General features: G+C 29.9%; 1 protein-coding gene across 2 annotated transcripts in view; it reads right to left on the reverse strand.

Annotated features, from left to right (window-relative positions):
- The window catches only part of LOC106647071 (uncharacterized), a 1,322,627-nt gene that overhangs the window by 424,181 nt on the left and 873,446 nt on the right, over nt 1-25,000 (reverse strand). For both annotated transcript variants that reach the window (XM_089597593.1, XM_089597594.1), the window contains one exon: nt 8,357-8,473. In XM_089597593.1, coding sequence (XP_089453719.1) covers nt 8,357-8,473 — 117 coding nt within the window. The remainder of the gene's footprint in view (nt 1-8,356; nt 8,474-25,000) is intronic.

Here is a 25,000-nt window from a genome sequence, read left to right on the forward strand (position 1 = left end):
TGAAGAATGAATGTGTTTTTTTATATGTTCATCTCATTTTGCAATTGAAAAATTGAAATTTCTTAATTATAAGTCTTATCTTAAAAGTTAAAGGTGGTGAAAAAAATGCCCTCTGAAATTTTTTGTCCTACGATTTTTAAATATTAAGATGTTTGTTGAAATATGTCAGAAGATACGGCATATCTGAAAAATTTCGCAGGTTTCTTACTCCTGCTAACTTTCCACACAAAATTAGATAACTGTAACCATTACATACTGTTTGTAATGTTATTTTGTAATAATTTTTATATTTTAATCAGTTACATGAAATCAAAACTAAGCTTACAGAGCTTGATCATCAGTTAATGCAAGAATACACTAATTCTCATCACATAAAGCATTTTTTTGTAGAACATCTTGATTTTCCAAACAAGCATCATGCTGTCGTCAGATGCGAGAAAAACAAGCAAAGTGTGCGTTGTTTTTAATGAATTGCTAAGTACTGTAAATAAGTTTTCGTTCACTGACATGCTACTACCAGGCCCTATGCTGGAAGCAGACGTACTTCAAGTATTAACCTATTGGCGCTCATTCAGATTTGTTTTTACCACATATGTCATCGCAATATCTAGGCAGATCTTGGTGTATATGGATTATGCTGACTGGCGGAAACTTTTTTGTCAAGTGAGCACCATCAACCTATTCAAATTTATTAATAAATTATGTTACTAATGGCATTGCTTCTACATTATATTTTTCACTGAAAGTCATGTAGCATCTTGCAGTGGACAGTGTGAATACTCACTTCTGTGCAGCTGAGATGCTTCGTCAGAACCTTTACAATCTGTATTGATAATTTTGAACCAACGAGTAGCAGCTAGGGTACTTTATTAAAGTTAGATGCACTTGATTCGCTACCAGGAGCTTTGGGCAGAAGATGGGTCCAATCCCTGTGATAAAAGTCACTCCAGCACGTCCCTTCGCATACACAGGAATTTATATTGCAGGACCAACACGCATGTTGTTTTCAAGAGTGCAAGGCACAAAAACACCAAGGGCTATGTCGTTGTATTTATTTGTATGGTCACACACACCATGCGCATAGAATTAGTATTGAGCCTTAGAAGGAACGACTTGATTGGGGCTTATTCACATTTTTCTAATTAAAACTCTGCACTATTCAAATTTTAAAGCTGCAGTATCTAAGCTTAAGCAAATGTTATCTAAGTTTTCAGAGTTTGCAAACAGTATGATCGACATCTTGGCAGCCCAAGCTACGGACAAACTTTTTATTCTACTCCATGTCTTTAACTTAAGTGGTACATAGAAGGCTGTTATATTTACTGTTGAGTGTTATATGATTTGAGCAACAACAAAAAATTTAGCTAGTACAAAGTTAGCAGAATAAAAAAACTTATTCTACTTTCGCTTATAAAATTGAACATACTAGTCAATAATAATAAAACCATTACAGTATATGATTCTGAAGCCAGTGTGTCATTATGAGCTTTAAGTTTGACAAAAAATAACAATTAGAGAACAAAAAAGTGGGTTCAAAATGACGCAAACATTGAATAGGCTAAAAGATGCACATGAAATAGCGATGGTTGATTAAAAGATTCTTAGTGTACAAAAACAACATTTATTTATAATTATTTAAAGAAATTATTTGGAGAATGATTTGTAAATTGGCTGGGATTGTATTAAGGAGTTTCGATTATGTCAAAATGATAATTCAGATATTTTTCAGATTTTAAACTTAACTACTAAAAATGTGAATGTAAACGTAAAGCAAAGTGTATAAGTAACGTTTGAAAATACTAGTGAAATAAATAATATAAATAATCGTTTAACAAAACACGATTTAATGTGCTATAGAATAAATTTAACTTTGGTATTAAACCCAAACTGTAAAAAAGTGTATTTTTTTTTTAAAATAAGACATTCATTTAGCTTTCTAGTCTACTTCCTTACGAGATAAAGATACTCCTTTAATGGCTTTGAAGACTGACTATGGTCATTGGCAATAAAAATGTTTTTTTTTCAGATTGAACTCAGCCTCAGCTATATTTCAACAAATTCTTTTAAGTATTATTAGGAACAACGATTTAGATTCCTTTGCCATAAATCACATACATAATATTTTAATTCTTTTAAAACTTATTAAGGTCATTTAAATGATACTCCAAAAATCTCTGCAAGTTTAGCAGAAGATAGTTTAAAACTAAACCCAGTAAATTATATTTTTGTACAAAAAAAGTGGCATACTCAGGACTTACAATATTGTACGATAGTATATAACTATTGATTAATAATTAAATAGTGATTGTACATATTTTTACTTTAAAAACCACAAAAAAAATCACACAATTTTAATGTAAGGCAAATTTCTACGACCATTCTTAGGTAAACAATAAAATAAGAGTTCTGACACAATCATCTAACAAAAAATGGTTATTTCATATGATCAAATAAATGTCATAAAAGTTTCAAGAAATCAGAATAATTTCTATGTGCATCACCTATTTCAGGAGTATGCAGTCTTGATAAGCCAATATCCATTCAGTTGTATGCTGAATTGGAAGAAGTTGGTGCAATATTCAAATAACCTTTAGAAGACGATTCTATAAGGGTGATTTTTCATTTCTTACAACAACTCATAATGTCTTAGAAAACAGAAAGAGCAATATATATATTCATCACTGACACTAAAAGAGGCCATTTTATACTGGCAATATTATCTAGTAGGTCAAAAATTAAGAATATATACGGATCTCAAATATTTACAGATTTTACAATAACTATTGTAATACAACACTCTTATACAATGTCACTTTCATTTTATGATTTAAATATAATATTTAGTATAATTAAGGTAGAAATAAATTTAAGGCTTATTATCTTTGAAGTAATACAGTTTCACCTTAAGTGATTAATAGTTACAAATTTAAAATAAAGACACTGCGTTTTGGGACATTGAGAAATATTTAAAATTAAAAAAAAAACTTTGGTTTTGATGAATACTGCACTGCTAAGAAAAAACATTCTTCATCGAACCTAAAGTAAAGAAAAAAATATACTTAACCAAAAAATTCTTGTATGACCGTACTTAAACAACACCATGATAGACAAGGTCATACTGGTAGTTGAAAAAATATGATGAACGATTACACCTATTCTTTACTCAAAACGTATGCATCAAAATCTAATAGTTATTGGCAGGATCCCCGAGACATGTATAGAAACTATACAAGATTCGGTAACTATAAAGCTTTATTATCAGAGTTTGGTACATCATAAAGACTGTTAAAAACAATATTACCACATACAATAGGAGATTTCAGTGGACAATAATCCCTAAAGAAGTATTTACACTTAATGAAGAACATGTTAACTTAACGCAGGTAGCGCGGGGTTCCAATAATCTTGTAAAAAAGTGAAAACCAAAGGCAATATGAAGACAAATTTCACAGATTAAAATCTGGTTATAAACACCACAGAATTTAATAACTATCAGAAAAAAAAAGAAAGAAATTTTACAGCAGTTGACGGTCTATCATCCAATAGATAGAATGTAAGAACCAACTAAACGTTAGTTAAGAAAATTCGTTGTAGAATATATAAAAATAAGAATTAACTGTGGTCGATCATTGTAGAACAACAAATTTTGCGAATTTAACAGCGCTACAGATAGACCGACGGGTTTTTGACCGTAAAAGGTCAAAACTGACCCAAGAAAACCTGTTTGTACTTAGTTTTTAAATAGGACGTGCCTTAACTTAAGATTATCTTGCTTGTTAAGCAGAGAAGTTTTCACATCCTAAGCTTTGTTATGAGAAGCAACAACCTATAAGTTTAAAGAATGATTGGAGATTGATCACCGATCTCCGCAAGTCAGTCTGGATTAGCTGAAAGAAGGAGATGCTTCACAAACGTCTTACGTGCTAAAAGTAGCTCAAAGCTTTACCCAATACATTTGTCCCAGTGTTATATTGTCCTTATCAAGGATGAGCTACCAGTGCTTTCATAAATGATAAAAATAATGTTATGTTAAGTAATATTGTACAAATCAATCGTACAAATTTTTCTGTTATGAATATTAGCCTATGCAAGTGCTGTAAATCGTGAAAAGCGTAGCGTACTAAAAACATTGAACAACTGCCCATTTTACTCGTAAAAGTTCTCAGCATAGCTTCTATTTGACGAATAGCTGTTCTATTATATTTTGTCTTCTATATGAGTATTTAATTTTTTACGTTATCACGTTCGAGAAAGTGTAAATAATCACATAAAATATGTTTACTTAAGGTGTGTAATTGGTGTGTGTGTGTGTGTGTGAGAGAGAGAGAGAGAAAGAGAGAAAGAGAGAGAGAAAGAAAGAAATTGATTTGATACCAGGTACTGTAGCTAAACCTCAGAACATACAGGAACGGAGTCACGCAGATACCTCAATTCATCGGTACGAGCTTATGCTTGAGTTACTAAAGATATGTGCATGGTCTTTTACTATATCTCAGTCTGAAAGGCCTGTCTGTTGTGGTACGTGGCCTGACTTGCTCTCCATCTTTATTGATTTGCCGTCGTTTACCTAATAGTTTCTAGCAGCATACTATCAGAAAGTGAGACGAAAGGGTAGTTCTTCTCGTTTTTTAGCTTGTTACAGTAGCGACAATTTTTCTTGTCGGGTAGAAGCCTCAAAATTTACTCTCTGTTGGAGCATAAGTAATATTTACATAATTTAAGATATTCTGTTAATTTCCTTATAAAAGAGCTTGGTATCTTTGTTACAATCTTAATTTGAAGGTAAAATTTAATTCGTTGATAAAAGAATCTTCTTTGATAAGTACAATATATGTAACTCTGATAGGAATTTTTTCACTTGGAAAGGCTTTCAATGTAACTTGTACTTGAAACTTTTTAATGATAACAAGAATGTTGTTAATAATCGTTTATTACAAGAAAAGAAGCTTATTGTTAACTCTTTTATTTTTAACTCATTAATGCTTAGGCATAAAAATAAAAATTTCTCAGCGAATTAAGACAATATGTCATTTCTTTTTATTTTAACTTGTTTTTCTCTGCCAAAGAACTATCAAATTAACTAGAACAAAAATAAGGGATACTTATTTTTCTTCTCCGTTGCAATGACATTACATGTATACATGAGGACACATTCAATCAAATTTTAACAATTTTTTTTATAATACTATAGCATGAATTTATCCGTGCACATATTTTTCCTAGAAAAGAAAAAATCAGGGTAAAATATTCAAGGAAACCAGGGTAAGTATAAGGATTTTTTAAAAGGAACTAGAGTTATTTTAACAAGTAAACTTTCTAAATTTATATTTAAGGACAAAATGATTCACCCTTTTAGTTTTCAATTAGTGACAAATTTTGAAAAAATGCTGCTATTACCAAGGTGTTAGTAGACAAGATGATAAATTAAAGGATCAAGGACAGGAAATTAAAAGAGAGGATATTGAATTTTTATCATGTCACTTAATTAAATGCAACTTGTTTAATATACAGTTCTTAATTAATTGCGCTCTATTCTGTTTACATTTAAATAAGATGCAGGTCCTTGAGACTCTTTTGATAAAATATACTAAAATAATAAAGCTGTTACTCGATTGACTGCAAAATCAAATTTCCTGGCTGACACTCACAATTTTTCTTTGCACAGCTCACAGATAGTTTAACCGATGCAAGAGCCTCGAAGGAAGAGAGAGGGAGAGATAGAAATAGAGTCCACATATATTAACGTAATAGTTACTAACTAGTCATCCTTCTATACATGCACACACCTACAAATTCTTTTTTTCTGAGCGTATCTTTCCTTATATTCCAAGAACTCATATGACAAAGACAGAGTTTTATTGGTCGAACAAACACATACGCACGCACCAACGAGCCACTGTCCTATAAAACATACACTTGTATCTAAAGATTGTTTTTTAATATTTACACCTGTAAAATTCAAATCGACTTTACTAAGGGCAATGCTGGTGAAAATTATTCGATTATTATTCAAACCTACGAATCTATAAAAATTTTCCGAACGGCAAAAGTGACTAACGCTTTTGTCACTATAATACACTATTACCTTTAATACGTCGGTGATTACATATTTAAGCCATGAGAATTAAGGAGTTTTAAAATTTTTAAAATTGACTTTGATTAACAAAGCTAGCCATTAAGGACGTTTGGTAGAGATAGCGGGGGGAACCACTTGCGGGGCCAGGGGGAAGTAGCGATGAGTGACGACCTGGCATCATCGCACGGGTCTCCAATATGTGAGTGTTCATGCACATACATCAGGTGGTGTGCACTCTGCTGCAGTGTATGCACTGTCTGCGGCGTTGGTTACGGCAGCAAATGTGTATATTTGTAATGTATTAGTGCTGAAGATGTAAGTATTTAATTTTTATTCGTTATAACAATGTAATAAAAATGAGTAAATAATTAAAAACACCTCAAACATGTATATGTACATACAATTATATTCGTAGCTAATGTCAATAAAATTCTTGAATTTTTATGTGACTTGAAAAATCTCATCAAAAGTGATATGTTAAATAATTAGAACAGACTTCAGTCCCTGTGATTACTACAAGCATGTGATTTTGTTATCTTGTGTACAAAAATTTTATTGTATAAAAATTAAAAATTAAAAATTTTATTAAGAAAAATAAATATGTGTTATTATAATACATTGTTTCATTATAGGTATGGGTAAACCTATGTACATACATTCACACTCATACACAAGCATATGTTTTTTGCAGAAATACATAAATATTTACCATAATATTTAAATATTTACTGATTTACGACCTGTAACGTTTTGAATATCCCGCTTCTTACGACGTTGCCGTTGCGATTTGTCGAACTATTATTTAATTTTCTTATGCATAAGCTAATCAGACGATCGTTGTGAGACTTTGTAAACATAAAGTTAATATTATTATCTGGGACATATAAAAAAATTGGAGATATCTATCACGCCAATTTTTTTTAAACTGAGTTTTTATAAGTTTCCTCATAAGCTACCGTGTTAAAATGACTGAATTTTGAAATTCAATTTCTCGAAAACGAAACAGAAGAACCTGTTGAAATTTTAACAGCTTTATTGTAACAACAATACAAACGTCTGGTTAAAATTTAAAAAAGATTTATTACAGGGTTCTATCTCTACCGAACGTCCTTAATGTAGAGTGGTAAGAATCATAATGTACTTTTTTGTTTCTTCAATCATAACTCTTCTTTTTAACGTAAGTGTAAATCAGACTAGCAGTCACAAATCTCTAATCGGAATTTAAAAATTTTAAATAGCACCCTTAACATGGTGTATTACAGTACTAAGTATCTTGGATGTACTTTTATTTTATCAGTCAACATCAGCTATACTCAATTTTTTAAATTCGAACTCAGAATCGAAGTTTCCGTGAACGACCGAAGAAACAATTAAATACGTGTTAAAGATGAATAAAAATAGACTACTTACAAGAACAAAAAAAAGTTATATTAATCTTGAGTAAATTATAAATATTAGAGATTTTTACCTTAAAAACTATACATTCTATTAAAAATATCACAACAGAACTTTTGTGTTGAAATATTCACGAAAAGTAAACGGCTGCTTTACATTTTAAAATTCTAAATTTTTTAATAAGCATTCTATAATATCAGATCTGTCATATTTAGTTTTAAAAATTTAAGACCGGAATCGTCAACAGTGATCCTATAGTCCTAAAAAACTACTTCAGTATTTGTAATAAATTATTTTAAAAGTATGGTCCTTAAGAACTAAATAACTGTAAAATGGTAACTCAATTTTTCTTCATGTACTAAAAAGTTCTGTTGCACCTTGCATTCACTTTGTTGATTTTTTCGAAAGATACATACATTTGTTTTTTATAATTTTTAGAGCTAAAATATAAAAAAAGTATTAACGTCTATCTTTACACTATCGTGAAAAATGAGTTTTACAAAATAAACTTTAGAGACAACTAACAAATCTTAAAAATGTTTTTTGGTCGATAAAAAAAAAACCTATTCTCTATTTTGCTATTTTTCAAGACATATATCAGTTTTTCAATATTAGAAGTCAACACATCAAAATTTTTTCTTCGAAAGAGTATTGTCACATAAAAAAAAAGTTGTCATCATTAATGGTGGCTTGTAACTGCATGTAGCGTTTTATTATTTGTAAGAAAAATATACTACATGGTCTATCTTATTTCTATTAAGACTGAAACTTAAGAAAAGAGAAAATATCAATAAAATGCTTTTACAACTAAATCATAATTATGTGGTATACTTGTTTTTTAAATTAATTTTGGAACATGAAATAAAATTTATATAAAATACTTACAGACATGTACAAATAGATGAAGGACAGTTTGGTGGGTATCGAAGACAGTTTGTTTGGCACCACTTATCCATTCCTAGAATTCGTTGATAAGAGGAGTTTGGCACACATACTTGCGATCTAAAACAAAGTGAGTTCCAGAAAATTTATGACTGAATTAGTTGTCTTTCATGTCACTTAAAGTGTAATGATCAATACTTCATCAATTAAAAGTAGTCTTCGTTGGATAAGTGCCTTCGTCTCCAAGACTATTTTGCGGCGTAATTTAGGCGTAAATCAATGGCGCTTATGTGGCGAATCCTATTTTTCGTACCAAGGGCACACCTGATCCTCAAAAACGATCAAGGACAGAAAATACAGTTTTCTTACCATGGACTTAAAGTGCAACTGCCATTTTGCGCCCCTGGGTCACATTTTGCGCCTTTATAATCACTTTGGCCTCACGGGCAGAAAAGTGTTTTTCCGCCTTAGGGCCCAAAGCGGTTTACTCGGAGCAAAGTGTGCGTACGGGTGCAAAATTACACTCTGCACCCTCGGTAATAAAAATATTATACATATACCTTATGTTTTTATTTTGTACCCTAGTGACGTAGTGTACCACGTTAACTTAACAAATATTTAGAAAAAGTAAAAAAATATAAGTATCTGTATAATGATCAACAGGTTATAATGCTTGATAGAATCATTTGGTATGAACTTATGGTAGTTTTTGTATCTGGTGGTGCATGTTGCCAGGGCAAGCACCAGGCTAGAGGGACTGCTTGTGTTTGCCTTGGTTGGACGCACACCAGGTGCAAACCCTATTTTTTTTACCGAAGGCACACCTAACCCTCAAAGTAGCCCAAAGTAGGCGAATGCTTATTTTTATCGGTGTCTAATTTTTTTTTTTTTTTGACGAGTTATTAAGTATCAGTAAGTAAGATTAGTTTTAAAAGTTTAAAGCTTTTCATGCATCCTTATGATATATAATCATGAGAATTTCTGCAAAAGAGCTATTAAATCATCATTTTTGCTCAAGGCATAACGCATATTTCATAATTTTAAGGTATAAAATTTAAATATGATTTTTATAGATACCAAAAACTATTGGCTAGTTTTTTTACTTTACTACCAGCCACTCGTTTTAATCTATATCAACGCTTGATTAATTAGTTTCCCGCTGACCAACAGTTTAAGCTCTGTACGTCAGCACCTGCCAAAATCAACACCTGGTCTAGGTCAGCACGCTAAATTTTTTCAGGAGAATGCTAATTAAATGTCCCTCCACTTTTTCATACAACTTTTTTTATTGAGGATTACTTATCAAATAAACGGTTTCAGCAGAACCATGCTTTAAGTGCTCTTTCTCTTTCTTTCTTGAGCAGACCGTTAAACTAGTATCAAAGTTTCCTTAACGTACATTTGATTATCTTTGATTTAGGTATTTATCTCTATATAAATCTCATTCGTCTAAGTCTTGTAAAATTTTGTTAGTTAATTAAATAAATTTTCTTATATTTACTGTTTAAATCTTATTTTTCCCACTTTTCAACAATAAATTTAAAATATACGTATTGCAAAGCCTATTAAAAATTATACGCGAAAAAATTGTATGATACAGTAACTACATATTAGTGGAGGGCATGTTCCAAAAAACAACTAACTTTTACTTAACAATAGAGGTTGCAACGCCAAAACTCTAAAAATTTTACTGACTCACAATTCACAATAGCAATATTGAACCTTAGTTTACTGCTGCAAACCCACCAATATTACTAGAGCGTCTTGCATACTTACTAGTAAGACAAAAAACTTTCCAGACACCATAAATTTGTTTAAAACTTCCTCCATCCTTATCCTTATTTATTGATTCATACCAAATATCTTTTTTACATTAGTTTAATAAAACAAAGTCATTGTTGACTTTCACCAAGAAATAAAAAACTCTCAAGTGAAAAGATAAAAATAATTAAAAATTTTTAAAACTAATATCTGAATAAATAAAGTACATACATTTTATGGCATACTGTCAAAAGATTTATTCTTGATCTAAAGTGTACACAACGTTACAGTTGCATACTAACAACCCCTTTTAAGCAAACTATATACAAATCACATAAATCATACACAAGTCAAGAAAACGATAACAATGGTTAACTCTAAGAACTTACAAGTGACTAACGTTAAATATTCACTCAAAAACAATTATAAAAAAAGTTACATTTTGTCAACTTAAAAATTAGCGATGTTGTTCTGCTTCCTATACAACGTGTATTGATGGTCATATAATATTTGTACAATGACTACAACGTAAAAAGGCACATTTCTAGTAATGAACAAGTGCTTAAAAGGCACGGTATTTAAATAGTGGCAATTTAGAATGAGAATAACAATTAAAAAAATCAAATAAATGAAACAAAAATTGCATAACAGGCAAATAATGAAATGTTGTGAAACGGAAACGTGGTTATCAGCTTATCAAACTATCGATGTGGTTATTAGCTTTGTTTGAGTCTTCGAAATCAACTCAGCAAGTATATTCAAGGCCCTTGGCAGATACTTATGGGGTACTTCGTGGGTACTTCCCGGGCACATGGCAGGTACTTTCCGCCAAGTGCCTGCCAAATGCCATGAAAGTAACCACTAAGTGCCTGGAAAGTACTCACCAAGTGCCAGGGAGGTACATGCCAAGTACCCGGAAGATACCTGGCAAGTACTTGGATAGTAAAGTGTTGGTGGATACTTTCAGGCTACTTGGCAGGTACTACCCAGACACATTGTGGGCACTTTACAAGAAGCTGTCGGGTATCTTCCGAGCACTTGACGTGTACTTTCTAGGCAAATGGTGAGCACTTGCCTGGTACTTTCTGTGTACTTGGCGGCTACTTTCATGTCATTTTGAAGGCACATGGCTAAAAGTACTCACCAAGTGCCTGGAAAGTACCCACCAAGTACCCCGTAAGTATACACTAAGTGCCCGGAAAGTATTTGCCGAATGATCGCCAAATTCCTGGGAGATACCCACAAAGTACCCGCCAAGTGCTCGAGAGATGCCCACCAAATCCTCTTAAAGTGCCCTCATAGTGCCTGGGAAATACTTGCTAAGTGCCCGGAAAGTACATGCCCAGTTCCCAGAAAGTACATGCTAGGTGTATACCCAGTACCTGCTTACATTCCGTAAAACACATACCATGGGCCGGAAAAGATTCTGCTAATTAACAAGCTACGCCATGAAACTACATGCCACCTTATGTTTACTATGAACCATTCAAGTCACCTAGTATACGCTCAATGTCCAAGAAGCTCATGTAATGTAATCAGAAAATATTATCTAAGTTGCTGCTGCGTTCTTGCCAAGTGCCTAGAAAGGGCCTGAAAAATGCTTGCTTCCCTTATTTCTTTTGTATCTCCCAATACACTAAGAAAAACATAATTCTTAAACTTTATATTGCATGAAATTTTTGTGACGGATGTTTTATCTTTATAATTGATATGTTTGATTGATTCTTTAATTTAATTAAATTAACTTTTTGTATGGTGAAAAGGATTTTCTATTCTCTTAGCACGAAGTTGAATTGATGGTTATCAACTAAATTAAGTAGTACATCAGCAGTATTTAAACAAAAGAGGCTCTAACACACCTGAGCTACAATCTTCATGGCGACTCCAACACACCTCCCCTTTCCTGCAGTTTTACTTCCCTCCCTGCACGTGCCGCAAGAAATGTATGAGAGATTGAGCTTTCTCTTGCTCAGCTTCATTTATCTGCACGCTGTTTGGTAGATATAATCTGCACACTGCTTGAATTCTTTTTGGAAAATAGAGTTCTCTCTTGCAGAGATTCTTTTATCTGCGTGTGCTGCTTGGTATAATCAGCACGCTGCTTGAGTTTTTGTAGGAGATGAAGCTCTCTTTTTTACAACTTTTTTTATCCGCGCACTCTGCATTCTTTTGATACCACAAGCAACTTGAACGCAAAGCTCTTTCTGTTTGCGATACTTTAGTAACAGAAAGTTTTTTTTTTTATAAGTTGTTAATGCTTATGCTTAAGCTCACGCTTATGTTGTATTTAAGGTTTTTGGGATGAAAAAGTTTTCAGTAGAAAATTAAAATGAAAAACTGCTTATTGAAAATACAGTCGAAATAGTAAGTTAGTAGCTACAATATTAGTATATTTAAATAGCAAAACTGCTGTGTACATTATATTTAACACATTTTTCTGCAGCATCCAATCTTTTATTGCCTGGATACTTCTTATGCCACATGAAGGGTTAATACTGAAGCTGTGGAATTGACATGGCAAATAGTCATTGGGAAGTTTTGCTAGGGCCGGATATGTATACTCCTCGATAATAATGACTCTAAAAGGGTTAAAAAGATTAGTCACTAACTTGCTTCGTGTACATTTTATATTAAAAAATAATTTCACCAGCATAGTATTATCTCTTGACAGTGTTTTTTTTCTCAAGACCCTTAACGTACACTTTTTCAGCGTCAACCATCTCGTTTTTAAAAACTCTCAGCTCTTTTTTATAAGAATCATTGCCACAATTCTAGCTGATGCCATAGAAATTGGTTATCAACTATGTATTTTGCCTTCTGTCCCAAAATAATGAATTTTTCTACGCAAAAGGTGGCTTGAGTACGATTACAACAGATATGGGATTTTTTTTCCCCAAGTTTAACATACAAAATTTCATTAAAAATAAATAAGTTGTTATAGGTTTTGAAACACTGAACGTCTACAATGTATTCTGTCCTTTGAAGTTTGAACAATATGCTTTTCAGTCAAGGATGATTTAAGGAATGAATTTTATAGCAAGGTTAGCTAAAATATATACGTTTAATAAGTACTGCTCACAGGGCCGTCTGTTAGAAGCAAGTTTTAATAGATAGGTGGTACAAGTTGATAGAGTAAATCATAATCATATAAAAAAAGTAGTTTTGTTTTTAAGTTTTCATGATTAATAAGTGATTTAGTGATTTGAGGCTTATAAATATTTGTAATAATAAAATGAGGTATTTAATAAGTAGAAACGAGAGCATTTTGGAGCAAACGCTGTTTGATACAGCAGAAATCAACTGCCAAACAAGCCTATTGAAACCCGTGAGAGCGAGAGAGAGAGTATAGAGGGTCAGTTCTGCTATTCTCTCTCACTGTCTCACTTTTTCTCATGGGCTTAAATAGGCTCTGCTTGGCTGTAGATTTCAGCTTTATAAAGCAGCACTAGTTACACTTATTGAATACCTCATTCCGTTGTTAGGAACTCTTATGTGACATCAAGTACCTAATAATTACGAAAAACTTGAAAACAAAACTACACGTTTATTATGGTTATCATGTACCCTATGAACTCGTACCACCTAGCTATTGGAACTTTTACTCGTGAGATGGCATAAGCACTCAGCACCAGAGATACTTACTAAGCGTATACCCCTCTATATAAGGCTCCAAATTTCGTACGCATACAGCTTCAGTTTTAAAAAAAGAAATAAGACTCTCTTGTTTGAATGCATTTTTCTGGTTAAGGCATTCTGCTTAAGCTTGTGGAAGATTTAACTCACAGCAAGACTGCTTCCTTCCCATGTACTTAATTATTAGGTTTAGGTTAAGTAGTAGTTTTAGTATAAAGATCGTTATGGGATGTGAAAAAAATTAATCTTGATGAGTTTTCAGTTTTACTTTCTGACAAGAAGTTTATTTGACATAAAAAATTATTAAATCAATGTAAAAAAACTGCGTTCGCAATATGTATGGATGATTTTGCCGTAACTTGCTCAGATCGCCATAAAAAATTTTTTTTTTTTAAGTTGGTAAAAAAAAAAAAAATTTCGTGGTTTTTCTACTGCATTCATTATCAGTCACAAATATCACAAATATCTATAGCAATACAACTATAAAATTATTTGGTCAAAAGTTATACGAAATTTTATAAAAGTTAGTTTTCATCGATTTTCGAAAAATTTTATCACTTTGTAGCACGTGTAGCTGAGCTCCTTCAACAGATCAATTGATCTTACTGAGCTAAAATAAAAGCTAAGATAAAGACCTATTAATAAAGATAAATTTTTTTTGACTTTGTGCCTCCATTCAAAAGTAACAGCTGTTTTTATTGGAGCGCAACTATTGCTAATAATGTGATTTTGGCTCAAATTCAGTATTTTTCATAAAATCACAATAACTTTTCATTCAGGGCATAAAATTCAAAGATTTTAATTTTAATTATTAGGACTATGTTTTTGCTTTTATTTAAATGCAGATAAAGCAACTTAATGGAGCGCACCTCTTGGGTATCAACGTTGAAAGAAGCACCACGATTTTTGCATTTATGCAGCGAAAAAGGGCCAATTGGACGAAACCCCGAGAAATATGTCTAATCTCTTAGCCCAACAGTGATAAAAAAAGAGTTTGGATGGGATTGATTGATCCAAAACAAAAAAGAACGTCACTTTGAGGTCAGGTGGGGTTGGAATGGAGAAGTTCGGAATGGAATTTTCAAAGTTTGTAGTGCTCCTACGACTCATACACGTATTACAATGACTTGTTCACCCCATACTTTATTTAGTAGCCTCAAATGCAATAAGAAACTGTAGTTTGCGTACCTACATACGCACACTAAGAGGTTGTTTGATGGGGGTTGGAATGGAATGAAATGTGCGTACGTGCCGAATACGCAAAAATAAGAGCTTTGCTATTCGCTACTTGCACAAGCTGAAAAAGCGATTGCAGCAATACCTGTGCTGTTATGTGAAACTAAATGATATGCTTGTTTTCTGCTATAGACTGCTAAGCATTACTATCATCAGAAAGTTATGTGTTTATACTTTGACAACCATTCTAAGGGTTACATTTTTAATAAAATTATGAGTAGTACGCACATGTTTTACTCATGCATGTTCATTAAAAACGCAATGAAATACATCTTATACTGTGTATTTCATAGAGTTCTTAGCTGGGGTCAGATCCTCTAAGCGTATCGTATATGAACATGTGTACATACTGTGTGAACACGCCGGTATAGGGCTAATGAAGCTCTCTGATTGGTCAGAGGAGGTCTGTGTTGACTACATTGCAAACTAATAAAACGTATCACGTATCACACAGTACACGAACTTGTGTAGATGTAATACTCAAGCGCTTATAGTGCTTGTAGTACAAATTTTGTCTTTAGATATTCACATAGTATTGTACCACTTGAGACATTGTATTAATTCGTGATATAAGAGAAAATAGTCAAGATTTCTTATTACTTTACGTGAGTTATAAAATTGCTTTTAACTCGGCTTATGTGACACATCGATTAATACAGAGCTTTCTTAAACAATTACACAATCTTTATTCTTATCTATTAATTGCTTTGCATGATTATTTTTAACACTTTTCTCCGTTTTTTTCTCTGTGTTTCTCTTCATAATTTTTTTCCATTCTTCTTGTCGTCACTTATTTTCTTCTTTTTCCCTACTCCAGATGTTGCTGCTCAGATCCTTATTCATAATGGTGAACTGAACTGACCCTAGTAGAGCCATTAATCAGCTTTATAGCTTTAATACGAGTTTCTTGACATAACATTTCACTGAACTATACTAAGCAATACGATCATGAAAAATTAAGCAACAAGCTGAAGTATTTGCAAAAAAATTTTTGTGCAACTCAAATTCTAGCCTCACATCTACTGAAGCAATTTTTAATGACTTGTTGTGTTTGCAACAATCGAAAACAATTAAAAGTATCCAAATAAAAAAGTTATGTATACCTAATAAAGCCGTACAATTTTTGCCATTATATAAGACTTTAAAAATAAACATACGTATTATACAGCTATGCACACTGATTATGCGTTTTTTCGAAGATAAGATGACTATGAGGATGATATTGTGAATTTGAATAGAGTTTAACATTCCGCATATTGCAGTGATCAAAAATGCTAGCGACTTCGTTTTTAAAATATTTTTAGTTTGTCTGCAAGGTTACGTAACATAACGTGACTTCTTTCACTAATTCAAAATCTTTACTATTCTAATATATTGCTATGTGCTGAGTAACAGTAGGTGCTCATATAATTGCCAAGTTCGAGAACTTATGGACATAAAATTATCTTTTTGTAGATAATTAAATGAACAAAGTGTATAAGAATCTCATATTACCACATAAAGCATAAGAGACTTCAGTTTTAAAATAAGCTCCTTTCTAAGTTGCTACGGCCGAGGGATTAGCAGTATTTGCATCAACTATACTTTGCAACACGGCATTTATTTCGTTTCTTGATCTTGCAAGTAAAAGCTTACGTTTCACATTAACAACTATCCAACCATAGTTCTTAGCAAAACCTTAGATAATATTCAGCGAAAGAATAATATATAGAAAGCCATTATTATGAGTAAGACAATCATCTTCGTCTGCAATGCCAAGCCAACCAGATTTTACCAGCTTTTTTTCATTAAAACAAAGCGATAGCTATATTTTCAAAAAAATTGTGAGACCAAAATTTTTATACTTGTATACCTCTAGAGCACTTATCTTATATCTTATTTCTTTAAATAAATGACATATGGCATAATTGATAAATGCGGTATTTGTTACAGCAGTACTTTTATCTGCTTCAACCAATTTTTCGTAAACGTAGAGGAGTTCTGAATGGTAAAAAACACAAATCTTAATGTAACATGAAGATGCGAATTTTACCGCTGTTAATATACGTTTATAATGCATACGGCTAATAAGCGTTAACCTCGAAGTGCGCAATAGATTCGTCAAATGCAACAAGTATGTAAATACGTAGGAGCATGTTCATTTTGTATACCACATAAGAATATCGCAGAAAGTTTCAACAAGGGCTTTTTATTTCTAAGACTTATACTTTTTATGAACAATCGGTTTTACTAAGTTAGTTCTTAATGTGTTAGTCGTCATCATCATCATCATCATCATCGTCATCATCATCGGTGCCATCGTCATCGTCATTGTCATCGCCATCCCCATCAACATCATCATCATCATCATCATAATAGTCATCATCATGATCATCGTCATCATCATCGTCGTCATCGTCATCGTCATTGTCACCGTCATCATCATCATCATAAACATTATTATCATCATCATCATCATCAACATTATAGCCATCATCATCATCATCATCATAATCATCGCCGTCATCGTAATCATCATCATCATTGACAAGGTCGTCGTTATAATCATCATCATAATCATCATCATCATCATCATCATCGTTATTATTGTTATAGCCATCATCATTATCATCGTCAACACCATTAATGTCTTCGTCATCTACATCACCATTGCATTATTGTCATTATCATTTTCACCATTATCATAATCATTATTATCGTCGTTGACAACATTATCATTATCCTCATTGTCATCGTCAATGTTTAACTATAATTATGATCATTATTATCATGATAAATAATATTATTATTATTATTACCATCGTCATCTTTATCATTATCATTAACTTGTTTATTATCATTATTTTCATTAACTCCATCATTATTATCGTTATTATTAACATCATTATCAACCTAGTCATTATTATCGTTATCATTGTCATCATTTCTATAATTATCATTAATATTACTATTATCATCATCGTTGTTATAATCATTATCATCTTCGTAATCATCATTATCATTATCGTCTATATTATCATTAATATTATTACCATCATAATTGTTGTTGTCGTAGTCATTATCATTATTATCATTCAGATAGCTATTATCATCATCACCAACATCGTCATTATCGTTGTCGTCTTTGTCATCGTCATTGCATTATCATTATTATTATTATTATCATTACCAGAATCATTATTCTTATCATTAATTTCTTTGTTATCATGATCATCTTTATGATCGTCATAATCATCTTAGTCATTATCATTATTGTCATCATATCTATCATTATTATCATTATCATTATCATCATTGAAGTCGTCATCATTATTATCATCATTGAAGTCGTCATCATTATCATCATCGTATTATTATAGATATCATAATTGTTTTCATTATCGTTATTATAATCATTATATCATCTTGGTCATTATCATCATTGTCATTATCCCCATTATTATTGTTATTAACAGCATTATCATGATTGTCAACGTCGTCATCATCTTCATCATTATAATAACCATTATTATCAACATCATCATTGTCGTCATTATCATTATCATCATTATCGCTATCACAATCGTCATTGTCAAGGTCGTTATTATAATCATCGTTATTATAATTATTGTCATTATTATTATAATAATCATAATTAATATTCCTATCTTTATCATCATCATCATTATTTTCATAATAGCCATCATCATTATCATCTTTATCATCATTATTATCATCAATATCATAATTATGATCATAATTATCATCTTTACTATCATGATTATCATCTTTACTATCATAATTATCATCATTATTATTATCATCATAATCATCGTCATTATAATCCTTATTGTTATTTATATTGTCGTCGTCGTCATTGTCCTCATTATTATTATTATTATTATAATTTTCATTATCATCATTATTATTATCATTGTCATCATTATTATCATCATTAATTTTATCATTATTAGTATTATTACCATTTTCGTCATTGTCGTCATCATCATTCTTATTATCATCGTCATTATTATCATTGTCCTTATCAATGTCTTCATCGTCATTGTCCTCGTCATAGCATGAATATTATTATCATAAGCATTTTTATTATTATCAAAATTATCGTCATCATTATTCGTATCTTTATTAAGATTATTGTCATCATCAACGTCATAACCGTCATTTTTATTTTTAACATCGACAAAATTGTCATTATTATCGTCATTGTTATTATTGTTATCATTATTATCATAATCGTTATCATCATTATCATTATAACTAGTATTACGATGATTATAATTATCGTCATAATCCTCATCGTCGTCATTATTATCATAATTAGTATAATCATTATCGTCATTGTCGTCGCCAATATTATTATCTTGGTCATTATCATCATTGTCATCATGCTTATCATCATTATCACTATTTTTAGTACTATCTCCATAAACGTTATTATCGTCATCAACATCACAATTATTAAAGCCATCATCATCTTCATAATTATTATTATTATTATCATTATTATTATTATCATTGTCATTATTAAAATCGTCATCGTCATTATCATCATCATCATCATCATCATTATCATTATCATCATTATCCTTATCATTATCATAATCATCATCATCATCATTATCATTATCGTCATTATCATCATCATCATCGTGATCATCATTATCATCGTCATAATAATTCATATTAACAATATTATTGTCGTCGTCATCGTCTTTATTATGAGCATTATCATTTAGATCATTATCATAAGTATCATTATCATCATTATTAACATTATCTTTATCATCATCATCGTTATCAATATCATTGTATACATTATCAACATCATCATTATTATTATCATTGTTTTTGTCATTATCATCATTAACATTATCATTCTTAACATCATTCCCATTATTGTTAGCATCGTTATTATTGTTATCATTATCATTGTCATTATCATGATTGTTATCGTCATTGTCGTCATCGTCGTCGTCATCGTCATCGTATTATAATCATAATCATAACTACTTTAATCATTCTCATTATTGTTGGCATCATCATCATGATTATCATTGTCACTATAACTAGTATCGTCATTATCACAATTATTGTAATAATTATCATCGTCGTCGTGATCATCATTATTATCATAATTATTATTTTCATTGTCATCATCGTCTGTATTATTATCATTGTAATCATGCTCAATATCATTAAAACTTTCTATTATTTTCTTTAAAAACATCACTGTAGTCATTAACTCATAATTATCATAGCCATGATCATCATTATAATTATTATTATTATTATTTTCATTATCATCATCTTTTTCATTATTACCATCATCTACATCCTTATCAACATCATGATCATAGTCATCAGTATTGTCATTATTGTCATCGTCATTATCATCATTATCATTGTCGCCATCATTATTGTTATTATTATCATCATTATCATTATCTTTATTAAAATAAGTATTATTATCATTTTTATTATCACCATTATCATCCTTATTATCATCATAATTATCATTATTATCAACGTCATTATCGTCATCGTCATTATCATTATTGTCGTCCTAACTATCGTTATTATGATCATCATTATCATGATCATTATCAAATTAAGTATCATTATCATTATCATTATCATTATTATCATCCTCATCCACATCATTATCATCATCATCATTAACACCATCATCATCATCATCATAATCATCATCATTATCATCATCATCATCATCGGCACCATTATTTTCATCATTATCATCATCATAACCATATCATCATAAACATAATTATCATGTTCATCATCATCATTATCGTCATAGCCATTATCATTATCACCGTTATCATAATCGTTAGTATCAGCGTTATTGTCATCATTATTATCATCATCAATATCGTCATCATCATTATTATTATCGGTATAATTAACATTATTATCATTATTATTATCATAGTCGTCATCATTATTCTTATCTTAGTTATCATCATTATTGTCATTATCTACAACATTATCTATATCATCGTTATTATAATAATTGTTGTTGTTGCCATTAACACCATCATCATCATTATCATCACTATTATCATAATCATCAATATTTTAATCATTATCATAATAAACATCATAATTAGCATTTTTATCATTGATATTATCATCATCATCGACATTATTGATAAGATTATCATCATTATCATTATCATCGTCATTATTGTTATCATTATCCTTATTCTTTTCATTATAATTGTTATCATTATCATCATTATCATTGTCGCCATTATTATTGTTATTATTATCATCATTATCATTATCAAAATTAAAATGAGTATTATCATTATTTTCATTATTACCATTATCATCCTTATCATCATCATAATTATCATTATTATCAATGTCATTATCGTCATCGTCATTATCATCATTGTCGTCCTAACTATCGTTATTATGATCATTATTATTATGATCATTATCGAATGAAGTATGATTATCTTTATCATTATTATGATTATCATCCTCATCTACATCATTATTATCATCATCATTATCACCATCATAATCATTATCATAATCATCATCATTATCATCATCATCATTGGCACCATCATTATCATCATTATCATCATCATAACCATTATCATCATAAACATAATTATTATGTTCATCATCATCATTATCGTCATAGCCATTTTCATTATCAATGTCATCATAATCGTTAGTATCAGCGTCATTGTCATCATTTTTATCATCATCAATGTCATCATTATCATTATTAGTATCGGTATAATCAACATTATTATCATTATTATTATCATAGTCATCATCATCATTCTTATCTTAGTTATCATCATTATTGTCATTATCTACAATATTATCTATATCATCGTTATTATTATCATTGTTGTTGTTGCCATTAACATCATCATCATCATAATCATCACTATTATCATTATCATCATCATTTTTATCATTATCATCATTAACATCATTATTAGCATTTTCATCATCGTCATTATTATCATCATCGACATTATTGTTAAGATTATCATCATTATCATTATCATCGTCATTATTGTTATCATTATTCTTATTTTTTTTATTATAATTGTTATCATTATGATCATTATCGACATTGTCATTGTCATCAGCGTAATCGTCATCGTCATCGCAATATATTTAACATTATAAGTATTATGATCATTAAAATTATTATTGTCATTATCATTATCATTATCATTACAATCGTTATCATCATTATTATTATCATTATCATTGTTATCATCATTATCATCATCATCATTATCATAATTACTATCATACTTATTATCATCGTTATCATCGTCATTATTATCCTTATTTTTATCATTATTATCGTTATTATTATCATCATCATCATCATCATCATTATAATGATTGTCATCATCATCATTATCATTATTATCATCATTATTATACTTATTATCATCGTTATTATTGATATTATCATTCTCATTATTATTATTACTATCGTTACCATTATCGTCATTATTTATTATTATCATCATCATAGTCATTGTCATCATGATCAATATCATTATCATCATTATCATTATCATTATCATCGTTGACATCGTCAGCGTCATCGTCATCGCATTATTATCATCAATATAATGATTTTTATCGTTGTCATTATTATTATTTGCTTTGTCATTATTGTCCATGTTTTAATTACCATAATTATCATTTTTATCGTCATCAATATCGTTGTCGTCATAGTTATCATTTTTAGTCTAATCATAATTATCCTTTTAACGTCTTTATTTACATTTTTATCATAATAGTTATTTTTATTATCATCATCATACTTATAATTATTATCATTATTATCGTTAATATCATTATCATTATCGTTATTATCATTATAGCCATCATTATTATCATCGTTATTATTATTAATGTCATCGTCATCGACATCATTATTGCATTATTGTCATTATCATTTTTATTATGATCATAATCATTATTATCGTCCTAGTTAACATTATTATTGCCCTCATTGTCATTGTCGTTGCCTAATGATAATTATTATTATTATTATTATTGTGATAAATAATATTACTATTCTTATTATTTGTATTATTACTATTGTCATTTTTATTATTATTATTACCTTGTTTATTATCATCATTGTCATTATCTCAATTATGATTATTTTTATGATTACCATCATAATCAACCTTGTCATTATTTTCGTCATTATTCTAATAATTATCATAATCATCGTCATAATTATAATGATCCACATTATCTTTATCATCATCATCGTTATCATTATTATTGTATACATTATCCTTATCATCATTATCATAACCATTGTTTTTGTCATTATTATCATCAACATTATTTTTCTAAACATCATTCCCATTATTGTTAGCATCGTTATCATTGTTATCATTATCATCGTCATTATCATGACTGTCATCATCATTGTCGTCATCATCGTCGTCATCGTCATCGTATTATATTCATTATCATTACTACTTTTATCATTATTATAATTGTCAGCATTATTATTAAGATTATCATTGTCAGTATAACTAGTATTATCATTATCACAATTATTGTAATAATAATCATCGTCGTCGTGATCATCATTATTATTATGATTATAAGTTTCATTGTTGTCATTATCCGTATTATTTTAGTTATTATAATCCTTGTTATCATGCTCAATATCATTATCATCATTTTTTATCATTATCTTCAAAAACATCTTCATAATCATTAACTCATAATTATCATAGCCATAATCATTATCATGATAATAATTATTATTTTTATTATCATTATCTTTATCATTATTATTATCATCTAAATCCTTATCATCATCATGATCATCGTCATCATTATTGTCATTATTGTCATCGTCATCATCGTCAGTATCATTGTTGTCTTTATTATCGATATAATTATCATTATTATAATTATCATTATCAAAATATGTATAATCATCATTATCATTATTATCATTTTCATCCTTATCGTCATCATGATTATCTTCATTATCATCGTCATTACTGTCATCGTCATTATCATCATTGTCGTCATCATTGAAGTCATTTTAATTATTATTAACATTATCATAATAATAAGTATCATCACTATTATCATTATCATCATCATCATCCACATCTACATCATCATCATCGTCATTATCATCGTCGTCATCATCATTATCATTATCATTATCATTTTCATTATCTATAACGTCACAGTCATCATCATAATCATTATAATTATCATCATCATTATCATAATTATTATTATCATCATCATCATTTTTATCATCGTCATCATCATCATTATCAATATCATTATTATTATTATTATCATCATTATCATCGTCATTATTATCATTATTATTATTATTATTCTTATTATCCTTATCATTACCATCATCAACGTTATTATTATTCTCATTATTGTTATTATTATTGTTTTTATTACGTCATTGTCGTCATCATCATCACCATTGAGATTGTTATTGTCATCATCGTCAGCGGCATCGTCATCGCATTATTATCATTACTATAATGATTTTAATCGTTGCCATTATTTTCTTAAACATTATTATTAATGTTATAATTACCATTATTATCATTATCATCGTTATCAATTTTATTGTCGTCGTCGTTATCATCAATATCATAATCATTGTTATCGTTCTTGTCGTTGTCATTATCTTCTTTATCATTATAGTAATCATTTTTATTAGTATTGTAATTATTATCATTATAATTATTATTTTTATCGTCATCATCATTATTATCGTCGTTATTATTATCATAGCTAACATTATTATCATTGTCATCATCATAATTGTCATCGTCATCGACATCATCATTGTAATATTGTCATCATCATCAATATTATCATCATTATCAGCATTATCATAATTATCACTATTGTCGTTATTGTTTTTTAAGTCTTAATAATAAATAAAATGGTTATTATCTTTATTATTTTTATCATTATCAGTATTATTAT

The sequence above is a fragment of the Copidosoma floridanum genome, unplaced genomic scaffold, assembly GCF_036245765.1.
Source record: "Copidosoma floridanum isolate Cflo_tuat_1 unplaced genomic scaffold, Cflo_Japanese_pri ptg000034l, whole genome shotgun sequence".
NCBI classification, from domain to species: domain Eukaryota; kingdom Metazoa; phylum Arthropoda; class Insecta; order Hymenoptera; family Encyrtidae; genus Copidosoma; species Copidosoma floridanum.